The 25,493-nt window shown below is 36.8% G+C and overlaps 1 protein-coding gene across 2 annotated transcripts in view; it reads left to right on the top strand.

Annotated features, from left to right (window-relative positions):
- The window catches only part of SOS1 (SOS Ras/Rac guanine nucleotide exchange factor 1), a 140,888-nt gene that overhangs the window by 41,855 nt on the left and 73,540 nt on the right, over positions 1-25,493 (top strand). For both annotated transcript variants that reach the window (XM_003262763.4, XM_012501558.2), the window contains exons 2-5: positions 11,597-11,722; positions 20,311-20,442; positions 22,232-22,396; positions 24,268-24,477. In XM_003262763.4, coding sequence (XP_003262811.1) covers positions 11,597-11,722; positions 20,311-20,442; positions 22,232-22,396; positions 24,268-24,477 — 633 coding nt within the window. The remainder of the gene's footprint in view (positions 1-11,596; positions 11,723-20,310; positions 20,443-22,231; positions 22,397-24,267; positions 24,478-25,493) is intronic.

Consider the following 25,493-nt stretch of genomic DNA (forward strand, 5'->3'; position numbering starts at 1 on the left):
ATAAATGGATTATATTGTTTCTGTTGTTCTGTAACTTATATTTTTGCCCCATTTTATGTTTTTGAGATTTCATTTATGTTATTGTGTAACTTTTAGGTCATTCATTTGCACTGGTAAGTAATATTCGTTTTCTAAATCTCCTGCAATGTATTGGTCCATTCTAATGTTGATGGACATTCTGGTTGTTTACAAGTTTTGCTTTTTAAGCATTACTGTTAACATTTTTGTGCTTGTTCATCTGTTGTACACATATAAGAGCTCTATAATGTAGCAGTCGTCAACTTTTTTTTTTTTTTGAGACAGAGTCTCCCTCTTGTCACCCATGCTGGAGTGCAGTGGCGCGATCTTGGCTCACTGCAACCTCCACCTCCCAGGTTCAAGCAATTCTCCTGCCTCAGCCTCCCGAGTAGCTGGGACTACAGGCGCATGCCACCGTGCCTGGCTAATTTTTGTATTTTTAATGGAGACAGGGTTTCACCATGTTGGCCAGGATGGTCTCGATCTCGTGACCTCATGATCTGCCCGCCTCAGCCTCCCAAAGTGCTGGGATTACAGGCATGAACCACCGCGCCCGGCCAGTCCCCAACCTTTTTGGCACCAGGGTCTGGTTTTGTGGAAGACAATTTTTCCATGGTTGGGGAATGTTTTGGGGATAAAACTCTTTCGCTTCAGATCACCAGGCATTAGATTCTCATAAGGTGCACAAGCTGGAGCCCTCACATGCACAGTTCACAGTAGGGTTCATGGTCCCATGACAGTGAGAATCTAATGCTCCTGCTGATCTGACAGACGGGGCTCAGGTGGTAATGCTCCCTGGTAGGCTGCTCACCTGCTCTGTGGCCCGGCTCCTAATGGGGTTTGAGGGGATTTATTGGTTGGCAGCCAGGTGTTGGGGACCCCTCCTATAATGTACTTAGAAGTAGAATTGCTGGATCATAATGTGTGTGTGTATTTAACTTTACTAAGTAACGTTAAACTTTAATCCAAATTGTTATTTTATATTCCCACCAGTAATGGGTGAAAATTCACATTTCTTTGTATCTTTACCAATACTTGATATTCTTAGATTTTAAAATTTTTGTCAAAATAGTAGGTGTAAATTAATGTCTTATAGTTTTTATTTGTATTTACTTGAATACAAATAAATACAAGGCTGAGGCTTGAGATTGAGATTGAGATTGAGGCTGAGCACCTTTCTAATATTTATGGGGCAGTTGTGTTTCCCCTTCCATGAAATGTCTGTACATGACTTTCGCGCATTTTAGAAAACTGAGGGTTTTTTTTATTAATACTTTTTTATTATTTATCCTGGATATTTCCGTTGTAGGTTATATGTGTCCCAGTGTGTGACTTATCTTTCCACTTTTTGTGATATGTTGATTAAGCAGTAGTTCTTAATGAAATTGAATTAGAATTTTTCTTCATTTTATACTTAATGTGTTTTTCTAAATAAATTCTTTCCTAACTCAGGTTATAAAGATATCCTGCTATGCTTTTACTAAAAGTTTCTGAATCTTTTGCTTATCACTGTTATGTACTTGATCCGTCTTCAGTTGGTTTTTATATATGGTGTGTGATAGGGAATAATTTGCCAATGTCCTAAAACTATATCTTGGATGATCCATCCTTTCCTCATGAATCTACACTACTGGCTCTTTGTTTTATATTATTTTCATACAAGATCTGTATACGAGCTCTCCATTATGGTGGTCTTTCTGTTTCTGCACTAATGTCTTAGTATCTTAATCACTGTAGCTTAATCATGTCTTTATCTGGCAGGAAAAATAGTTTTTTGCCTGATTTTTCTGTAGGAGTGCCTTAGTTCTTGGCTCTTCTAAATTTAGGATCAACATCTCAATTTTTCAGAAAATTGTTTCAATTTTAATAGGAATTGTAATGTTTAGAGTGTGGGAGAGTTGACATCTTGAGATATTATGGTACTTCATTAATACTATTTAAGGCCTTCTAAATGTCATTTATTAAAGTTAAAAAATTTTTCTTCATAAAGGATTTTCTTTTTGAGAAGGAGTCTCACTCTGGTGCGATCTCGGCTCACTGCAACCTCCGCCTCCTGGGTTCAAGCAATTCTCCTGCCTCAGCCTCCCAAGTAGCTAAGATTACAGATGCGCACCACCACACCCAGTTAATTTTTGTATTTTTAGTAGAGACAAGGTTTTACCATATTTGTCAGCCTGGTATCGAACTCCTGACCTCAAGTGATCCACCTGCCTTGGCCTCCCAAAGTGCTGGGATTACAGGCATGAGTCACTGCGCCCAGTCCATAAAGGTTTTATACACATTTTATAAGATTATTTTCCTAGTTACTCTATTACTTTATTTTTGCAACTATCATTCAAAAATTATATTTTCTGTTTGTTGCTTATGTAGGAGTGCAACTATCTTTTATAGATTATTTCAACTATTTTGCTAAACTCACTTATTATCTTATAATTTTTCTATAGATTCTTTTGGGTTTTCAATTAGAATAATTATATTACCTGCAAATAATAACAGTTTTATTCCTTCCTTTCCAATCCTTTTTATCTTATTGGCTAGGACCTCCAGACAATGTTGAGTAGACATTGTGATAGTAGGTATCCTTGTCTTGTCCCTGGTTTTAAAGGTAGTTCTTTTAGTATTGCACTATTGATTATGATTTTTGTTGTATGCTTTTTGTTTATATCCTTTATCAAGTTTAGGAAATGTTCTTCTATTTCTAGGCCCTGAGTTTGTGCTTGTATATTTGCTAGGAACCATGAATTGTTACCTTTTCTGCATCTATTGTCATTTTTCTCCTTTAATCTGTTAATGCGAGAATCACAAAAGGTTTACTTTTGTTGAACCAGTCTCAGTTCCTGAAATAAGCCCAAGTCGGTCATGGTGTAGTATCTTTTCTAAACATTTCTAAATTTGATTTGCTACCTTTTTTTTTTTCTTTTTTTTGTAAGGTAAGGTCTCACTCTGTCACCCAGGCTGGAGTGCAGTGGTGTGATCTTGGCTTACTGCAACCTCCGCCTCCTGGGCTGAAGCAATTCTTTCACCTCAGCCTCCCCAGTAGCTGGGACCACAGGTGTGTGCTACCATGCCTGGCTAATTTTTGTATTTTTGGTAGTGATGAGTTTTTGCCTTGTTACCCATACTGGTCTTGAACTCTTGAGTTCAAGCCTCAGCCTCCTAAATTGGTGGGATTATAGGCATGAGCCATCACACCCGGCCAAGTTTGCCACTTTTGTTGATGATTTTTTTCATCTATGTCCAAGAGCAGTTATTCTTTCCTAGATAGTGTTGGTTTGGTTTAGTGTCAGTTGTACACAGCGCACATTGTATAAGGTTGGAATTGTCTATTTCTGGAAAGATAAAATTACCTTCTTTGTGGGAAGATTTTAAACCTTTGATACAATTTCTTTAATGATTAGAAGACCATTCGAAATGTTTTATTTCTTTTTGAGTCAGTTTTGATAATTTACAATTTTTAGGAATTTGTTCACTTTACCTAAATGTTCAAAGCTTGATTTGAAGTTTTTCATAATTTTCTCTTTTTAAACTGCTATATTTGTAGTTATGCCCCTCCTTCTTGTGTATAATACAGTAGTATTTGTGCCTTCTCTTTTTTTCTTGATCTTTTAGCAATTTTTCTATTAGTACTTTTCAAAGTGTCAACTTTGTTTTTTATTTTTTTAATTTAAAAAATTTATTATAATATTTTGAGATGGAGTCTGTCTATTTTGTCCAGGCTGGTCTCGGACTCCTAGACTCAGGTAATCCTCCCGCTTCAGCCTCCCAAGTAGATGGGATTATAGGCGTCAACCACCACACCTGACTGTCGTTTGTTTTTTATTTATTTGTTAACTATTGCTTTTCTTTCTTTCTTTCTTTCCTTTTAGAGGAGAAAAAAAGGTTGAAAAAAATTTAGGAGCCACTTGATAAAAAAAGAATTTCAGGTTTGTTTCCCTAGATGTAATACAGGAACCTTAAACTCATATGTCAAACTTGAATTTCTTATCTTTCCTGGAAAATATTGTCTTCTAGTATTTCCTGTCCTAAGTTGGTGGTTCGCTCTCGTTGCTGCCCCCACCACCCAAAAAAATAGTTATCCAAGCCTACCTCCTTCTACCTTAACAGGCCTTTCTTTCCCACCTCCCGCTGTTTGTGCCTCGGTCCAGGTCTTCAGTCTCTCTTCTTACAGAGCATGTGGCATCATTCCAACTAGTTTTGCTTCCTTCGACCTCATCTCTGTTAACCCATCCTTTATACTGGCATTTTTGACTTCAGCAAACAGTCCAATTATGTCCGTGTCTCATTTAAAACATTACAATTATTTTCTGCTACCCTGATCACTTCCCAACTCCTTAGCATGATATACAACCTGCACCTTCCAGTCTCCCTACATGTACTCTTTGGTCCCTGGTCCAACTTAGTTTCCCTAACACATCATTTTGTTCTTGGTCTCTATGCCCTTTTTTTTTTTTTTTCTGTTGAGACAGACTTTTGCTCTTGTTGCCTAGGTTGGAGTGCCATGGCACGATCTTGGCTCACCACAACCTCCGCCTCCCGGGTTCAAGCAAATCTCCTGCCTTAGCCTCCCCCTCCCAAGTAGCTGGGATTACAGGCACGTGCCACCATGCCCGGCTAATTTTGTATTTTTAGTATAGACAAGGTTTCTCCGTGTTCGTCAGGCTGGTCTTGAACTCCTGACCTCAGGTGATCCGCCTGCCTCGACCTCCCAAAGTGCTGGGATTATAGGCATGAGCCACCGTGCCCGGCCAGAGAAAATATTTTTAGTTTATTTTATTTATGGGAAAGATGTAAGTGCTCTGATTTGTTTGATTTTTGTCTTTTTTTTTTTGTCTTTTGCTTTGCCTCCCGGGTTCAAGCAATTCTCCTGCCTCAGTTGGGACTACAGGTGTGTGCCACCACAGCCGGCTAATTTTTGTATTTTTGTTAGAGATGGGGTTTTGCCATGTTGGCCAGGCTGGTCTATTTTTTTTTTTTTTTCTTTTTTCTGAAATGCAATCTCACTCTGTCACCCAGACTGGAGTGCAGTGGCACAATCTCGGCACGATCTCGGCTCACTGCAGCCCCTGCCTCCCGGGTTCAAGCGATTCTCCTGCCTCAGCCTCCCCAGTAGCTGGGATTATAGGTGGGCACCACTGCACCTGGCTAATTTTTGTATTTTTAGTACACACGGGGTTTCACCATGTTGCTCAGGCTTGTCTCGAACTCCTGATCTCAGGTGATCCACCCACCTCAGCCTCCCAAAGTGCTGGGATTACAGGCGTAGGCCACCACGCCCGCCCCAGGCTAGTCTTAAATTTTATTTGTTGATGAAAGATTTTTGCCTTGGTTTTTAACCTCAGAGTGAGGACAAATAAGCACCTAAAGCATCAAACATTAACTAAAGAATTGTAACACTAAGAGAGAGATTTGATGATTCCGATCTTTATTATTTGGCTTTGAGAATACCAGTTTTATCTCAAATTCTGTCTTTATATTTATAAATAAAAGTAGCAGATCTGAGCTCAAGACATGACAGAACATAATTTAGAAGCTTTTCCAATTCTCCAGAAAGCCATTAGCTAGCAGGGGATATGAAAGATTCATCAGAATTCAACATAGTATTTTCTGGCAGTTTACCCAAGGGGTTCCTGAATACACTTGGAGAACTCGTGTATCAAACAACTAGGAATTGATATACACCTAAATCCCTTTGCCTTTTCAGATTCCACAAAACCTGGCAATAATAGCCAACAAAGTTGCTTCCGAATCTGCTGGAACTTACTAGAGACAAAATGAACTGTCAAGATAGAATCAAGTAGTCCTTAAGGAAGGTTTATAATTCAAGAGTTTTCATCTTTAGTTGAATATAGTGATTACTCCTTAAAAGAACAATTACTGTAAAATTCTTATTCAGGCTATTGTTAATTATTTAGTAAAGTATTTGCATTAATTGTACTTAAATTACTCTAAGAAAATATAGTTAAAGAATTATATGAAATTTTCTGTGTCAGTAAACCATAAGTATAAAATGTAATGTTTTTTGAAAACTATTAGGTTGGTGCAAAAGTAATTGATGTTTTGCCATTAAATGGCAAAACCGGGAAAACCCACATAGTTTAAACCCAATTTGAAATGCTTATTTATAATTGCTCATAAACACACATGCAACTCTGAATCAGCTGTACATGGCTTCTGAAGACTGCCGTGAGATTTGACAGGGTAACCTATTCTGTATAGAGCTGAATAACTTGGATCATTTGATCTATTAAATGTCTCTGAGTACCATTTATGATGGAATGGAGCACTTTGGCTGTAACACTATCTCATGGAATAGAAGTGTGTTTACTCTGCCTACATGTGAAATATACTACTACTTCTGTTTGCTCTTTAAAGAAATATCCTAACAGCATCTTTTTGAAAGAATAAAGAATAGCCTGCGTATTTTTAGGAGTTGGTACTCAGCTTGCCTTTTAAGTATGGACCATTGCCTTTGTTTTTCAGTTAGAATTTTTAAGTTTTGTTTTTGTTTTTAAGGGGGTAAAACAATTTATTGATCTCTTAAATACATGGATGAGTTTTGTGATTCCCATTTGACAGATTTTAAGATGTGAGAAAGGTTAATGTCCAGAAGCTTAGAAGTGTGGTTGGCATCATGCATTATTTTCTGTTTAAGCCAACTAATTCTTTGATTTATTTGATAGTTCTTATTTGGATATTAGTAACCACCAATAAATAAAACCGAATATGAATTTCCAAAATTTTGCTTATACAAAGTGCCAAATTTAACATTTGAATTATATGTGCTAGAATTATAAGCAGTATCACGTTGTTGTTTTTAACCATTGCATTTTCACTGTTGTGGCTATATACAACTCTACATAATTAACATCTGTTTTAGTTCTAACTGCTTTTGTATTGTGAATGGTTTCTGCTTTAAAGGCTTATGCTCCTGAAATCAACCAAACAACCAAACAGACTTAGTCTTACCATCACACCTTTTTAATTTTAATTCCAAGAAAGAAATATTTTATTAACCTCACCTCTGTAACACAGAAGCCTTGAGTATCCCCTGAATGTCAGGGGTTTAGAGTGAAAAGCAAGGAGAAAATTATAAGTACATAAAGCCCTGCCCAGTTGGAACATCACTATCCAAAAGAGGAAACAGACAAGGGAACATGTAATTATAAGTCAACATGATAAACCCAGTAACAGAAATGTGGTATATAGTACAGGGATTAACCCAGTAAGAGTATAAGGACCATACGAGCAGGGATTATATTTGACTCATATCTGTATATCCAGTACCTAACAGAGGGTCTAGTATTTAATAGATTCAACAAATCAGTTAAATGAATGAGATTAATTCTGCCTTAGAGATAAGAAACAAGGAAGTCTTCCTAAATGGGGTGTAATCTGGATTTTGAAATTCAAATAGCTTAGAAGAAGAAAAGGACAAAGTTGCAAAAAAAAAAAAAAAGCCAAATAGGCAGATAAAAAAAGCTAAGAGAATGAATGACAGGCCTGGGGAACAGTGTGAGTGAAACTGCATGCCATGTTTTAGCAAACTGCAGATAGTTCAGATTGCATCAGCATAAAGTGTAAATCGAAGAGCAGCTGGAAATGGAGCTATACTAGTGAAGAATTATATACATGGGTTTCTTTGAAAAACAGTGAACTTTACAAAAAAAACTTAATCATACTTTCTTGAATACTTTCTAAATCATGTTTTGGGATGCCTAGACCCCTTCTTCAAAGGCCTGTGATATTTTTAAAAGGTGATTCGAATTATTAATGAAATATTTTCATTTTAACATTTATTATCTTCTCTAACATTTGAGATTTATGTCAGATTTTTAATATAATTTTATATAACTTATGAATATTGGGATCCTTTGTGTAACCAATGATGATTTTCCCTTTTCAAATTATAAAGATTTATAGAACTGTAGTTGCATTTATGACATGAGATAGATGTTTATTAAATAGTATGACAACATACTTCAAGCCAAGTTTTATATGGAAGCCCACTATATAAGTAGATATGGTCCATGGGCATCCACTCCCTCCACAGATTCCTCCAGGTTCAACAGTCAAGGGTTTAGTGGAAAGAGCCAGGAGGCCCAGGTTCAATATTTACAGTATTACTAGTTAGCGATGGGATTGTGGGTGTATCATTTTTCTTTCTCATCATCTAAATAGAGGGACTGGCTGGGTGCAGTGGCTCACGCCTGTAATCCCAGCACTTTGGGAGGTGGAGGTGGGCGGATCACTTGAGGTCAGGGGTTCGAGACCAGCCTGGCCAACATGGTAAAATGCGGTCTCTACTAAAAATACTAAAAAAAAATTAGCCCAGTGTGGTGGCAGGCACCTATAATCCCAGCTACTTGGGAGGCTGAGGCAGGAGAATTGCTTGAACCCGGGAGGTGGAGGTTGCAGTGAGCCAAGGTTGCACCACTGCACTCCAGCCTGGGTGACAGAGCGAGACTCCGTCTCAAATAAATAAATACAATAAATAGAGGACTTAGTTAAATGACTTCTAAAGTCCCTTTTAACTCTTAAGTCTGTGGTTTTATAAATCTGTAGCTATAGTTTATGTGATGCTGGGGCTTTGAACTGGAATGTAACCCCCAATTATAGCTACATTTTCTAGGACTACATCTAAGTGAAATCCGGAGCAGTCTATATTGTGTTTTTCTAAAATACTTAAGTTCTTCTTTTTTTCATGTTAAGTTTGAGATTTTGGTAGAATAGGTGGAACTATGTCACAGGTAATTTGAAGTCTAAAACTGAGGAGAGAAATCAGGACTAGGGATAGATTTGGGGTTATCCATACAGGTGACTGTTAAATGTGGAAGTAAATGAGGTTACTTAGGGGGCCGAAGAGAAGGGAGTGAACATACGAGAGTAGAAGGGGTGGAGGAATGGAGGAAGATATGGAACTCTACAAGGACATGGAAAAGGAATAAGGAAATAGGGAAGAAATTGAATAGAGTATGTCTTAATACTAAGGAAAGAGTTTCAGAAATGAAATTGACTGAGAACCAGATAGAAATAGCCTACCATGTGGTGGTAGCATTCACTGCAAAATGAAGATGTTGTTCATTAAGATAAAGATTATCTGAAAAGACAGTTTAAGCCATTGGGGGCATGCAAATCAGTGTACAAAAAGAAAACTTTTGCAAGTTCCAGTTTTGTTTTGTTTTTTTTTTTAAAGGTCATGCTAAGTATTGAAGAGGAATAAGTTTATATGGTTTGATACCTACACACATTAGTCAGAGTGTGGTGGTATGGTGAATGGAGAGCACAGAACTCAGAGTTATGAATTCTGGGTTCTAGTACACACTGTCTATTATTTTAACTGTACAGCCATCCAGTCACCTAACAGGGATACTTGTAAACAGATAAATTATAATCAGATTGGTAATTGTACTCAATATGATCAAAAGTTCTTGGGCAAATGATTTAAGCCTTCTGGGTTTCTTCACCTGTAAAATTAAATTGTTAAAAAAATTTGTTTTAGGCCAGGCACAGTGGCTCATGCCTGTAATCCCACCACTTTGGAAGGCCAAGGCAGGTGGATCACCTGAGGTCGGGAGTTTGAGACCAGCCTGGCCAACATGGTGAAACCCCGTCTCCACTAAAAATACAGAAATTGGCCGGGCGTGGTGGCAGGTGCCTGTAATCCCAGCTACTGGGGAGGTGGAGGCAGGAGAATTGCTTGAACCCAGGAGGCGGAGGTTGCAGTGAGCCGAGATCATGCCACTGCACTCCAGCCTGGGTGACAGGGTGAGACCCTGTCTCAAAAAAATAAAAAATAAATAAATTTTGTTTTAAAGCTCGTACTCTATGTAGTACTTCTTCATGCAGTTCTGGATTGTTACAATGCTATTTGCCTTTAAAATGTATATGAATGCATACGGATGTATGTATACATATATGTACTTTTAAAAAATTATTATGTAGGATACTATCTTTTATTGTTGTTTTGAGACAGGATCTCCCTCTGTTGGCCAGGCTGGAGTACAGTGGTTTAATCATAGCTCACTGCAGCCCTGGCATCCTGGGTTTAAGTGATCCTTCCACCTCACCTCAGCCTCTGGAGTAGGTGGGGACTACTATAGGCATGTGCCACCTTACTGGGCTTTTTTTTTTTTTTTTTTTTTTTGGTGGAGACAGGTTTTCCCTGTGTTGCTCAGGCTGGTCCTGAACTCCTGGCCTTAAGTGTTCCTCCTTCCTCAGCCTCTCAAAGTGTTAGGATTACAGGCATTAGCCACCACACTCAGTCTAGTACATTGTTTATAAAATATTCCCTGTAGACTGAGGCTGTCACACCCTCTCAGTTAATGAAGTGTAGTAGGACAGGCCATAATGTGTGCTGTGAGCTAGTGAGTACTGTGCACTTTCATCCAGCAAGTGCCCTACCACCTGTTGGAGAGTTGATCATACTTTGGAACATGTATTGTTTCTCTCCTGGAACTGTCTTTCTTGCCATTTATTTAGGGAGGAACAAAGGGATGCAAGTAAAGACTATCATGCTGTTTATTAACATGCAAGCTTTACAGAGGCCACTGGCCTGAGATTCAACTAAAGAAATGGTCAAGGCTTCTTTCCAGTGTGGACTCTTAAGTAAAACTTTTCATAAAAAAAAAAAAAAAAATTAAAGAAATGGTTGAGGAGAAAGAAGGTAAAGATTTTTAGGTCACCAATATTCCTAAAGTATAGGTAGTCACAACTTTTGTGTCCTTTGATACAGGGTGACTTTGTGTTCACAAATATTATTTAAATTTATCAAGCTTGTAATATATGTGCCCTGCACAGTGCTTGCTGCCATAGATACACTGGTGAACTTGATGAGACATGCCCCTCCTGGATTTTATCATTTATTAGGAATGGTAAAGTTAAACAACAGTCAGAGGCCCATAGGAGGTCAGTTTTGCCCAAGCAGAATGTTGAATAAATGTTCTAACTGGTTCCTGGCAAAAACCGTATAAACTGTATCTTTTATCATCACCTCAGCCTCTCCCTTCCTTTCCCCATTTCTGCATCATATTGTAACCATAGTATGAGAAAAAACATACTGAAATTATTTGGTTAGGTAAACTGGCTCTCCAGGAGCATATAAGCATGTGGCTGGGAAAAAGGGTTGAGAAATCCTGACTTCTAGGTCAGTATCATTCAAATCTATATTTGCAAGCCAGACCACATTTTTAAGTACAAACCCACTTTTTATTTTTGAGACAGAGTCTTGCTCTGTTGCCCAGGCTGGAGTGCAGTGGCAAGATCTTGGCTCACTGCAGCCTCTGCCTCCTGGGTTCTAGCAATTCTCCTGCCTCAGCCTCCTGGGTAGCTGGGATTACAGGTGCATACCACAAGGCCCGGCTAATTTTTGTATTTTTAATGGAGACAGGGTTTCACCATGTTGGCCAGGGTGGTCTCAAACTCCTGACCTCAGGTGATCTGCCTGCCTCGGCCTCCCAGATTGCTGGCATTACAGGCATGAGCCACCATGGCCGGCCACAAACCCATATTTTTTAAAGTTTTAAAAATTTGTTTAATGATATGGAACCCACATTTTAATTACTTTGCTTTTTGTTTATAGGTCCAGGGGCAAGTTCATCCTACTCTCGAGTCTAACGATGATGCTCTTCAGTATGTTGAAGAATTAATTTTGCAATTATTAAATATGCTATGCCAAGCTCAGCCCCGAAGTGCTTCAGATGTAGAGGTATGACAAATGTTGTCTTGTATTTACTTTATATCTAATTTGTGTGTTGGTTGTAATGTCAGTGAATGGGGAGAGAATTTGTTCTATATATATATATATGGTATATAAGAAAATGAAGCCTGGATTTAACTCTTTACAGGTTGAGTATCCCTTATCCAGAATGCTTGAGAACAGAAGTGTTTTAGATTTCGAGGGTGTTTTTTTTTTTTTTTTTTTTTTGATTTTGGAATGTTTGCAGTATACTTACTGGTTGAGGATCCCAAATCCAAAAACCCAAACTCTGATGTGTTCCAGTGAGCATCATGTCAGCATCTAGAAGTTTTGGATTTTGGCCTGATGTGGTGGCTCAAGCCTGTAATCCCAGCACTTTGGGAGGCCAAAGCAGAAGGATCACTTGAGCCCAGGAGTTCGAGACCAGCCTGGGAGACAAAGTGAGACCCCATCTCTAAAAAAAATTTGTTTTTAACTAGCTAGGCATGGTGGCATGTGCCTGTAGTCCCAGCTACTCAGGAGGCTGAGGCAGGAGGATCACTTGAGCCCAGGAGATCGAAGCTACAGTGAGCCCTGAATGAAAGAGTGGAACCCTGACTCTAAAAAAAAAAGCTAAAAGTTTCAGATTTTGGATTTTTGGATTAGGGATAATCAACCTGTATTGCATATAAGATAGTTTATATATATTCTAGCTGTTAAACTATACATTTTTTGTTTGTAAGCTAAAACGAACAATTTCTTGATGATAGAATGATATACCCATACCTTTAGGAGTGGCTTATGTCCAAGCATTTCTTTTATTAAAGCCAGCTAACATTCCAAAAAGATTTCTGTTAATGTTTTGATCTTCAGTTGTTACATGTATTTTAGGTGGTAAGTGAATTATTTCCCACCAATTGAGAGAGGGGGAAACATCTAAACACCTAGGAAGGAGGTTCTGTAATCTCTTAGAAAGATGATATGGCCTTTGTCTTTTTAGGGCTTATGATTTAATGGAGATACAGATAGATATGTAGTCAGTAACATAATGTGATATTCTATGAGTAAAGAGTATATGGGAAACCATGAAAGGGGCAACTGATAGATGCTTTGGGGTTTGGGATAGCTTCCAAGAAAAAGATGTATCTAAACTGAGTTCAGAAGGAGTCGAAAGTTGGAGAGAAGAGTAAGGTTTGAAGTACCAACTGTAGAAAATGGGAGATACAGCTAGAAATAGAGTTCTCTGGCAATGATGAAGGACCGTTTGACTTTAATGACTTCAAGTGTACAGTAGTTCAAATCTTTGGGTTTCTGTGACTTTGCTTTTCAGCACTCAAGTGTGAGCACAAAAAAAGATAGTTGGACTGAATGGTGTTTCCTCATGGATGTATAGCAGCAGAAGAGTAGGGCAAGGGAATTGTAAAAACTGGTAATAGCAGTGCCTTGCAACCTTTTCAGGACACAACACACATAGAAAGTAATGTTTTTATGGCACACAGTGATTGGGTAGGAAGTAATCTCTAGCAACCTCAGGCCTTGTCCTTCTCTCCTGAAGGCTGAGGGATTGATAGACAGGCATATCCAATGAGAAACTGCTGAGAAGAGCATCACTGAATTGAAATTGGATAAGGAAAAAAGTGAAATGTGATAATAGCTAATGGGTTTTCTATATAGTATTATGCACTAGTCTGAATACTTCCATGCTTTACATTTCATTTAAACTTTGTAATAATCCCATCAAGATGGTATTAGTTTTTTCCCTACTAGAATGTAAGCTCCAGGGATTTTTTTTTTTTTTCTTGTTCACTGTTGAATCATCAGCACCTAGAACAATATCTGGCACAGAGAAGACACCCAGAAAATATAAGTTGAATGGATGAATGTGGAAACTGAAGCACAGAGAGGTTGAATAACCTGCCCAAGTTATTAAGTAGTGAAGCCAATACTTTTAACCAGAAAGTCTAGCTTTTTGAGCATGCATTCTAATACCAGGTAGGGGAGGTCACATATAATGGAAAAACATGGAGAGAACAGGGTACTAGAGTTCTTAGTAAGGTCAGAGAACTCATGATATTAGGACATCTGAAAGGGAGAAATAGAATAGATTGAGATCAGAGAAAGAGTTGTTTGAATGTAAGATTTCATAAGTAACATAGTTACAAAGCAGGATGTGGCTAGACCAGGGGTGAAGGTCCCCAAGATGAGGCGTTTATAGAATTAAGAGGCCAGGGTATTTTGTGTGTCCCTAATGTAAACCATAAAGTTGGACAGAATGGTAGCAGGACTTTCATGAGAACAGAAGAGTGATGTTAACACCTCTTAATACCACCACAGTGGGGTTTAGGTTTCAACATGAATTTGGGAGGGGCACAAACATTTGGACCATAGCAAATGGTGTCTTACATTCTTTTATCAGGAAATAATTTTCCATTTTCCTCATTGACTAGGATTCAGTATTTCTTTAACACACTTACAAAGCTTTCTATTAAAATAATAAGGGCCCTAAATTTAGCAAGCCCTAAGTATGTTTTGGGATGAATCATAAAATATTTTTCTTAAGTTTTAAGGGTCACATAAGAAAAATGTATATAGAGACTGGGCATAGTAGCCCACACCTGTAATCCCAGCACTTTGGAAGGCCGAAGCAAGCTGATAACCTAAGGTTGGGAGTTTGAGAACAGCCTGGCCAACATGGTGAAACCCCATCTCTACTAAAAAAAAAAAAAAAAAAAAAAAAAATACAAAAAATTAGCTGGGCATGGTGGCAGGCACCTGTAATCCCAACTCCTCGGGAGCTGAGGCAGGAGAACCTCTTGAACCTGGGAGGCAGAAGTTGCAGTGAGCCAAGATTGCACCACTGTACTCCAGCCTGGGTGACAGAGCAAGACTCCATCTCAAAAAAAAAAAATGCATTTTAAAAATAGATCAATCTGAATTAGCAGAATATACACATTTAAAAATCTTTCTGAAGAATATGCTTCATAATGGTTCCCAGAAGCTGTGTTGATTGGAGAGAGAGGGAACTGGGGAAGATTCGTTCAAAGAATGCATATTTACAGTTGGGAGGAATAAGTTCAAGAGATCCTATTGTACAGCATGGTGACTATAGTTAATGATGGTATATTGTATTCTTGAAAATGCTAAGAGTGGGTATTGATTGTTCTCACCACAAAAATAACTATGTGAGGTAATGCATTCGTTAATTAGCTAGATTTAACCATTCCACAGTGTATATGTACTTCCAAGCATCATCATGTTGTACATGGTATACATGTATAGTTTTATACATCGATTTAAGGAGTAAAATTTGGCTGGTGTGGTGGCTCATGCCTGTAATCTCAGCACTTTGGGAGGCCAACGTGGACAGATTGCCTGAGTCCAAGAGTTCAAGACCAGCCTGGGCAATATAGCAAAACCCTGTCTCTACTAAAAATACAAAAAATTAGCTGGCCGTGGGGCTACATGCCTGTAGTCCCAGCCACCTGAGAGGTTGAGGTGGGAGGATCACCTGAGCCCAGGAGATTGAGGCTGCAGTAAGCTGTGATCGCGCCACTGCACTCCTGACAGAGTAAGACCCTGTCTCAAAAGGAAGAAAAAAGAGTTTCGAAAAAAAAAAATGTTTAAAGAATACACTTTGCTTTAAAGTATAAGCATAATTCAAAGTATGGTAGCAATTACTGCTTAATTTGGTAGTTCCTAGGGGATATGTCTAAGAGTGATTTTTAGTTGCCCTATAGTTTTAGGAAAATAGGTGCTTCAAAAGTACTTGAAAACAGATTGCGTACATGTTTTGCTGATGGTAATTAAAAAGTTTTGATAAATTGTACTACAGATTATCACAAATTATAAAGTATCATAGTCCAAATGAATGGAATTTTGTTTTATTGATGTAGCCGATAATCATTAATCGGTACTGCCAATATATTAGTATTTACCATCAGGCAGTGTTGCAGATGAATAAGGAGGTAGAGTTGTGCTTCAGTTTCCATGGGGGATTGGTTGCAGGCTGCTGCCTGAAGATACCAAAATCCATGCATGCTCAAGTCCCTTATATTAAATGGCATAGTATTTGCATATAACTAATGAACACCCTCCCATATGCTTTAAATCATTTCTAGAATACTTATAATACCTAATAAAAAGTAAATATTGCCAAGTGTAGTGGCTTGTGCCTATACTCCCATCTACTTAGGAGGCTGAGGTGGGAGGATCACTTGAGCCCAGGAGTTCAAGGCTGCAGGAAGCTATGATCATGCCAGTGCACTTCAGTCTGGGTGACAGAGTGAGGCCCTAACCCTTAAAAAAAAATTGAATTCTATGTAAATAGTTATTACATTGTATTTTAAATTTTGTATTTTTTTATTTTTTAAAAAATATTTTTCATCTGCGGTTGGTTGAATCCACAGATGTAGAACCATGGATATGGAAGGCCGACTGTATTATATATATTTTAATGCGCTGGGATTTCAGAAGAAGGGTATATATTATTTGGCTCAGTTGATTCCAATTAATTCAAGTATTAAAAGATAGTATAAAAATTGCTCCAATCTGTTTTTTTCCCCTTTTATAATAAGTATAATTTTCTGTATTTAAACTTTGAAAAAATAGAGGCAAAAGCTAATTTTTTTTCCTGTGTTATGACCTTAGTATATTCTTTAATTTCTTAGGTCTTGTCCTTTCATAATTGTACTTGTTCTTCACTTGACTAGACTAATTTCCTTTGTTGTTCCTTCCCTTTCTGGTCTGTATTTACCTATATTTAACCAGCTTTGATTTCTTAGGACACTGATTTCTTTTCCTCATTCATCTCAGGCTTTTTTTTTTTTTAACTCCTTTATCTTAGACTTTTTTTTTGTCATTAACCCTTCATCGTAAAATGTAAAACGTCTGCTTTCGTTTTCCATTCATTTTTTTTCTTTAGCTTTTTTTCCCTTGGAATCCTAAAGAGTCCTTATAATTTCTTTCTTTCTTTTCTTTTCTTTTTTTTTTTTTTTTCTTTATTTTGAGACAGAGACTCCCTCTGTCACCCAGGCTAGAGTGCAGTGGTGTGATCTCAGCTCACTGCAACTTCCGCCTCCCAGGTTCAAGTGATTCTCATGCCTCAGCCTCCTGAGTAGCTAGGACTATAAGCGAGCACCACCATGCTTGGCTAATTTTTGTATTTTTAGTAGAGACAGGGTTTCACCATATTGGCCAGGCTGGTCTTGGAACTCCTGACCTCAAGCAGTCCGCCCACCTCAGCCTCCCAAAGTGCTGGGATTACAGGCATGAGCCACCACACCTGGCCAAGTCCCTGTAATTTCTAATAAGCTTTCCATTAACATTTAGATTCCCCAAATAATTTATCCATATTTTCTACCTTTCTAAACAAAAACAAATTTCTCCCACACATACCAAAGTATGTGGGGATCTGATTTTTTTTTTAACTGAAGTACATATGTAGGAATTTATATAGGACCTAGAATATTTATATTGGAATTGATCAAGATTATCTTTTTAAACCTATTTATTATGTAAAGGAAAAGACATGGTTCTGCTAATAATAGAGGTGAATCTCAAACTTAGCTCTGTATCTCATTAATGTTTCCCAAAGGTACTAGATATTAATCAAGATAGAGTTTCTCATTTAATACAAATAAAATTATTAATCTTGAAATTAGGAGAGTAATAGTATTCTAATTCATGAATCTTTCATTGTTCAGTCCTCCTTGGGCTTCTTTTTAAAAATACATGAAGGCCGAGTGCAGTGGCTCATGTGTGTAATCCCAGCACTTTGGGAGGCCAAGGCAGAAGGATCACTTTGAGCTCAGGAGTTCCAGAGCAGCCTGGGCAACATAGCAGGATCTCATTTCTACTAAAAATAAAAAAATTAGCTGGGCGTGGTGGCACGTACTTATAGTCCCAGCTACTTGGGAGGCGGAGGCAGGGGGATCACTTAAGCCCAGGAGGTTGAGGCTCCAGTGAGCTGTGATTGCATCATTGCACTCCAGCTCGGGTGATAGAGCGAGACCTTGTTCCCCCCCCAAAATAAATAAAAAGTAAAGAAATATAAAATGTTTGTGAAAGAAATTTTATTTTGCCATAAAATTATAAATTTGCCACTACAAGAAATAAAGTAATTCCTTCAGTTTGGCCTCTCCACATTCGAAACACCTTTTTTTTTTTTTTTTTTTTTTTAACCCTACGAATCTTTCTGCATGCATTTTGACCCTTGACATTGTCTCCTAAGTATGTATTTGGTAATTTGATTTCATTAATACCCTTGTAAGTAAGTTTAAAAATATGCTATGCTTCAGTATTACCACTTTGCCTTTTTAAAAATCATTCGAGATTTTCTTTCCTCTTCTTTCCTTCCTCGAAACAATAAACCTGGAATGAGGTAGACATAATTGATATGGACGGGGGTTGCAGTTCTGTTTTCTTTTTCTTCTACCTCAACCCCTGCCTACAGTTAGTCTCTGTAATTCCACTGCTGGTGATTTTTTTTTTTTTTTTTTCAAAGACATGTAACTCTATTTAGAATTAATTGTTAGGTTGAGTTCAACTTCTGTCCTTTTCTACTGCTTTTATTTTTTTATTTTTACTTTTTTCTACTGCTTTTATATCTACACTGTGCACCAGTATTTTTAGACTCCAGGTCATGGCCGTTAGTAAGTCATAAAATTACTTTAGTGCATTGCCCATTTTAAAAAATAAAACAGGCCGGGCACAGTGGCTCACACCTGTAATCCCAGCACTTTGGGAGGCTGAGGTGGGCAGATCATCTGAGGTCAGGAGTTCAAGACCAGCCTGGCCAACATGGGGAAGCCCATCTCTACTAAAAATATAAAAATTAGCCGGGCATGGTAGCACACACCTGTAATCCCAGCTACTTGGGAGGCTGAGGTGGGAGAATCACTTGAACCTGGGAGTGGTGGTTGCAGTGAACTGAGATTGCACCACTGCACTCCAGCCTGCGCAACAGAGCGCAAGACTCTGTCTCAGAATAAATAAATATATAAATAAAAAACAGAATAGAAAATGCCAGTGTGCTACATATAATAAGGACAGGTTTGTTTTAGGAAACTGTTTCATTTGAGTATGTGTGCAGTATGGAAGGGTACAGTGTAAAAATGTGTTGAAAATTTATTCTTACTATGAGTTGAGGTTTTAAAAAATGTTGGAAAGCCACAGGGTCATAGCATTATTAGGTTTGTACCATGGTTACACTTAGTTAATCATGGGTTAAACCCATCACTATAAACATTTTAATTGAAAACCATGTAAGTTAGTCCTAAATATCTTGTCATTTTTGGATTAACAAGTCTGTAAAATAAACTTGGAAAAAAGAAAAGAATTCTTGTTTTGGATGTTCCCTTTTCTCCCTTTATTCCGTTTTCTCCCTTTTCACCTGCGATGCCTCCTCAATATTTTGGGCCTTTGTATTGCCTTTTACTGCGTGAGGCTGGTGTCCTGGCAAACAGCTTTTCAACTAGACAATTGAAAAGGTTTGTAAACCCCATTTTTAACTGCTATAATTTCTTTCAACATGCTTCTAATTCCATTAATTAGAATTAAAATAACTTTATTTGGAAGCTGATTTAGCCTTGGACATAGATGAAAATTTATTAAAATTGAATGGATTACACTCCTCAATTTATAGATTTGCTCTTAAGATTTCCAAGAATCATTGTGTTCTCCACCCCTCCCTCACCACCAAGGGCATCACATGGCATCACACTTTTTTATTTTCCATTTTACTAGCAAATAATAAGACTTTTTATTCAGATTTATAATTAGGATGATGTTTAATTTCATCTAGTAGTTTTTACATACTAGTTGAATACTCATTTATTCAAAACACATGTGTAAAAGTTATGTCATAGCGACCTCTACTGGTTTTAGTCATGGTATCCTGCAAGTGGATTTTTTAAAGTTTTGAGAGGATGAAAGCGCCTTTTTGAAGTGAATTACATTAGTTTAATAAGGAAAGAAAATCAGCTGTGATAGTAACCTGAGTTCTTTCACTCTCAGTGGAAATTTTAACTAAAGAATTTCTGGAAATTAAATTGAAGTATTTTGTTAAAAACGAATGACTATGAGAGGACTTTAAAGAAACTACAACGTATTAAAATTGCTGTCACCAATGCAAACCATTTCTTTCCATGATTTGTAAATAGTTTTGGAGTGCCTTTGCATGGTGGATAAAGAATATTCATAGAAGTTTCCATTGAAAAATGCTGCATGTAATTAGTACTGAAAGTAAGGACAAGTGAGTGAGAACTGGATTTAGATATTTACTTCTTGATCTTGGGTGTTGTTCCTTGAAGTTTTATACAAGTACTATTTAAAGTAGCTTCTACTCATTCTTGTAATTAGCTTTATCACAGTGAAGTTGAAATTCAGGATGTGATATTCCCCCTAGATAATAGAAAGAATGTTTAGTCTCTTATTGTCTAATTAAGGAACTAATACATTGACAATTACTGTTTTCTCTTAGCTTCATATGTTTGTAATGTAAATTATACCACATGTGAAAAGCTCTACTTTTGGTATTCTTTGATTTTAAAAGTAAATTTTAAGTGAAGAGCACTATTTAATATATTTTTTGCTTAGTTGTGATTTTCCTGTTTTCCAAGGAACGTGTTCAAAAAAGTTTCCCTCATCCTATTGATAAGTGGGCAATAGCTGATGCCCAATCAGCTATTGAAAAGAGGAAGCGAAGAAACCCTTTATCTCTCCCAGTAGAAAAAATTCATCCTTTGTTAAAGGTAATGCTGAAATACTGCCTTCTTGCCTTTTAAGGGAAAAATAAAACCCACCATTTTTATACAATAAGAATATATTTTATGGATAATTGAGTCAACTTAAGAGTAAAATTCTCTCATTCTAAGTTTTCCAGAGATTTATGTGGTGGGAAGGGATGCGATGATAATAAGAAAATATAAACCGGGCAACATGATTTAAAGTAATTTCATATCAATAGTAATAAGCAAGTTGAGAGGACTAAGAAAGTTATTGTGGATTTTGTTTATCTCAGATGTAATTAGGACCACAAAGAGAATTTATAAAACTCCTCCTTTCTTGTTGGTTAGACCTAAGTGTTCCTATAAATCCTTTTGATGTTAATACTTTGTGTAGAGACCTCTGTGAAAAGGCTACGTGTAATCTTGGAACAAAAAGATGACCTAAACTCTCCAGTCCTACTTATCATGTAAATAAGTCAGTCAGTCAGTTGAATCTCTATAGAACTAATGGAATAACTGCTGGAAGCTCGAATAATGCTATTTCTATTTTAGTTAATGTAATGAACTACTATTATCTTTCACAACAAAAATATAGGTATTATAAGAATCAAAAACTTAGATGCCAGTAATTTTGTACATACTATAATACAGACAAAATACTAATACTTGTATACATTGTCTGAGTTTTATTATTCAACAAAGTTATTATTATCCACAGTTTGTAAATGAGGTGACAGAGGCAGAAAGTGATTAAGTAACTTCCAGGCCAAGTTCACAAGACTCTAAGTGATAGTGTTGGAAAGTTCAGGTTTGCTTGATGTTGTCCAAAATTTAAAGTTAAACACATGAATGAGTTTAAGGTTGTATTTTGCATTCAGTTCTTTGAATAGAAATACCTGCCTTATGGAAAAGGCATTCACCATTCTGTTCATGATTTTCATTGGCCATATGTTGAATTGTATTCTAAGAGAATTAACAAATTGAGGTATATAAATATTATGTTAATAATCCTAAATTTTGAGTTTTATGTGCTAATCGTGAATATAATTTCAATTTATTTTAATACACCTTTATCATGATACACTTACTAGTTTTTATATACCCTAAAAGGTAAATGCAGCCTGTCTCCAATTTGTAACAAACTTCTTATTTGAAAGTTGTTTTTTTCCCTTAAATAGGTTGTTTGGAAAATAGAATTTGTATGAACAGACCAGTCCCACAAAAGCCCATATTCTCTTCGAAGTCTAATATTAGGGCTATTTAACAATTTCTTAACAGCAACCATTATTCAGTAGGACATAACATGAATTTTATTTTCGTAGAAATTGCCAGGAATACCAAGAATATGCCCACTATGGTTTTGGGGAGCTCATCTTCCCTTGGAAAAGATAAAAGTTTAAGCCTGGTAGAGATTCCTAGATACCAGTAATATATTAACTTGTTTTTTGTAAAAGAAAAAACTTGTTTGTTATAGTTACTTCCAGGTATTCTGAATTAGATAACAAAGAGCATTTGCTGCCTTCCCCAAACTTGGGCCTTCCTTTGTAGGTTAGGGATTATCTATTTGTAATCTCCACTTCTTAAGTATCTCACATCATTAGAGGTAATTCTGCCTTGCCTTTTCTTAGCTTACATTTTCAATAGTAATACATATATTATTCATTGTTGAACCATTTAAAATTAAATGTTGTTGGTAAGCACAGGCCTCAGGAAAAAAGTGTAAGCTAAGTTGCAAATATGTTTTTTATTTTTAATCAGCGTGTTAAATGTACAGTATATGATGTTTAAACATGCTTTTCTTTTAATTTTGCAGGAGGTCCTAGGTTATAAAATTGACCACCAGGTTTCTGTTTACATAGTAGCAGTCTTAGAATACATTTCTGCAGACATTTTAAAGCTGGTTGGGAATTATGTAAGAAATATACGGCATTATGAAATTACAAAACAAGATATTAAAGTGGCAATGTGTGCTGACAAGGTAGGAAACTGAGCTTTTATATTTTTTTCTTAAGTTTCTTTTTATGACTTATTAGATGCTAACATACTATTCATATAGAATAAAATTGTATTATGTGTTGGGGAGTATCTCCAGTAACCTAATAGGGATTCAAGATACCACTTTATAGAAATAAGATATTAGATATATAATATTAAAATGTGTTTAAATATGTCATGCAGTTTTTTTCTTCTGTGCTGTTGCAAATAGGGTTAATTAATCTCTTAATAGTTAATTTCTTTTCTTCTTCTTTTTTTTTTTTTTTTTTTTGAGACAGAATCTCACTCTGTCGCCCAGGCTGGAGTGCAGTGGCACAGTCTTGGCTCACTGCAACCTCCACCTCCTGGATTCAAGTGATTGTCCTGCCTCAGCCTCCTGAGTAGCTGGAATTACAGGCACACACCACCATGCCCGGCTAATTTTTTTGTATTTTTAGTAGCGACAGGGTTTCACCATGTTGGTCAGGCTGGTCTCAAACTCCTGACCGCCTTGGCCTCCCAAAGTGCTGGAATTACAGGCATGAGCCACCGCACCTGGCTAATAGTTAATTTCTTAAAATTTATTTGGATTGAAAGATTTATAAGGTTATGGATTTACTTAAAAACAATTTTTCAAAATGTAAAACCACAAAACGATAGTTTTACTTTAGCACCTAGCTTTCTTCAGATACTACTTTGTGGTTTTACAATAATACTAATAAGAGCACTTATTGAAGGTTAAGCATATATGTGGCTTATCTCCGTTGGTCCTTATGATATTCCTCTAAGGTAAGTGATCTTATCTACATTTTATAAAAGAGAGACTGAAATTCACAGGGATAAAGAAATTGGTCCAGAATTTTCTGAGACGTTTCAAAGCCTAGGCTTGAACTCCAGGTCTCTCTGAGTCTAAAGCTTTTAGTCATTACCTAAGGATGTTCATTTTATGAAAACAACTTTGCAGAAAGGAAAATGTTTTCTGATGAAGCATTTCATTCCATTTTCCTCATTATACTCTTACTGATTTGGAATATTATTTCTGATTACTGATTCCACTAAATTATGTTTTAGTATTTATTTGTTCTTTGAGAATGTGGCCATATAGAGTGAAAAAACCCACCTGATTTGAAGAAGAATATGAAATGTTTCGGTATTTTTAAATGAAGACACGAATATGAAATACTTGATTCTTTTTAATGAATCAGATAAAATATTTTTGAGTACCTACTACATGTTTACACAGGGAGGAGATGCAAGATAAGTATATATAAAACAAGGCTCCAGAGTTGATGAAGGTATACTTATATTCATGAAACAATCAGAAAGCACACAAGATAAAATATTTTATTGTGTTATAGAGATATGATGCTGTAGAAGTTCTCAAGAAGGGGAAAGATGTGTTCTAGCAAGAGTAGTAACAGTAGGCTTCTTGCAGAAAATAAAAGCTTATTTTGACCTATTCCCAACAAATGTAGGAAAATAGGCCAAATAGAAGGCTATAAACATTTAAATATGAGATACTGAGGCCATGGAATAAAGTGATGATGGCAGGGTATAAAACAGAGAAAACCAAGTCAGAGAAATTAAAGACAGGATCTGGAAACAAATTGGAAGTAATGGGTTAACGAGAGACAGACAGATAAATACTAGTAGTGATAGAGAACTTTGGAGGAGTGTAGTAAGTGGTATCAGATGTCGAATTCTGTTTTAGAGAAGCTGTGGAAGGATGCTGGCAATATATCCAAGAAGAGAAATGTGCTTGTCTGCTTTTTTTTATCATTTAAGAACTTTATTCAGAGAACTTAGAGCATTTCACATCAAATTTGACGAAAGCTTCATATTTTATTATACTTTTTTATATCTCTGACTGTATAGGTATTGATGGATATGTTTCATCAAGATGTAGAAGATATTAATATATTATCTTTAACTGATGAAGAGCCTTCCACCTCAGGAGAACAAACTTACTATGATTTGGTAAAAGCATTTATGGCAGAAATTCGACAATATATAAGGGAACTAAATCTAATTATAAAAGTTTTTAGAGAGCCCTTTGTCTCCAATTCAAAACTGTTTTCAGCTAATGTAAGTATCATTGTATATATGCCTGTCATTGCATGTGTTGTGAAATTTGCATGACCACTTCAAATTTGAAGTTGTGTAGTTCATGATTACTAATTTGTTAATTTTTTTAAGTTGTGGGACTTAATTCATGATCACAAAGTGCTATGACAGTTTCAAGAGATTTAACATCAGAAATTAAGAGACAAAATACAAAGTAGACTGATTATGTAAGTGAAAATGAATTCACAGAATTGTCCATGTACTCCTAAGGATAAAGCTTCTTGTTTAGGTGGAAGATATTCTTGTTTGAGTCATTTGAATCATTCAACCTACACTTCATCAATGCCAACTGTATTGTCAGGTACCATACTTGGCAGCAGGGATTCAAAGATGAATAAGAAACAGTTCTGCTGGGCGCAGTGGCTCACACCTGTAATCCCAGCACTTTGGGAGGCCGAGGCGGGCAGATCACGAGATCAGGAGATGGAGACCATCCTGGCTAACACGGTGAAATCCTGTCTCTACTAAAAATACAAAAAATTAGCCAGGCGTGGTGGCGGGCGCCTGTAATCCCAGCTACTCGGGAGGCTGAGGCAGGAGAATGGCATGAACTTAGGAGACGGAGCTTGCAGTGAGCCAAGATCGCGCCACTGCACTCCAGCCTGGGCGACAGAGTGAGACTCCGTCTCAAAAAAAAAAAAAAAAAAAAAAAATTCCTTTCCTTAAGTTTAGTCTAGTCAAGACAGAGATATAAACTATAAATTGAAATAAAATATGGTAATTACCATATTAGAAGTATGACAGCAGTAGTATTGGGAGCACAAAGGAAGGGGCCAGTAACATTGAAACTTAGACAAAGGATTACTGATCTTACTTGTCTTACTTAGACAAAGGATTACTGATCTCAGTCAAGCTAACCTAATTGGGTCCTGAAGAAATGCTGAATGAGAACAGGTGAGACTGTCATAGGAGTTACACACTGGTAATTCCTGGAACTGTAGCCACACAGCCATAAATGACTGATAGAGAAACAGTGC

Source organism: Nomascus leucogenys, chromosome 19 (genome assembly GCF_006542625.1).
Source record: "Nomascus leucogenys isolate Asia chromosome 19, Asia_NLE_v1, whole genome shotgun sequence".
In the NCBI taxonomy this organism is placed as follows: domain Eukaryota; kingdom Metazoa; phylum Chordata; class Mammalia; order Primates; family Hylobatidae; genus Nomascus; species Nomascus leucogenys.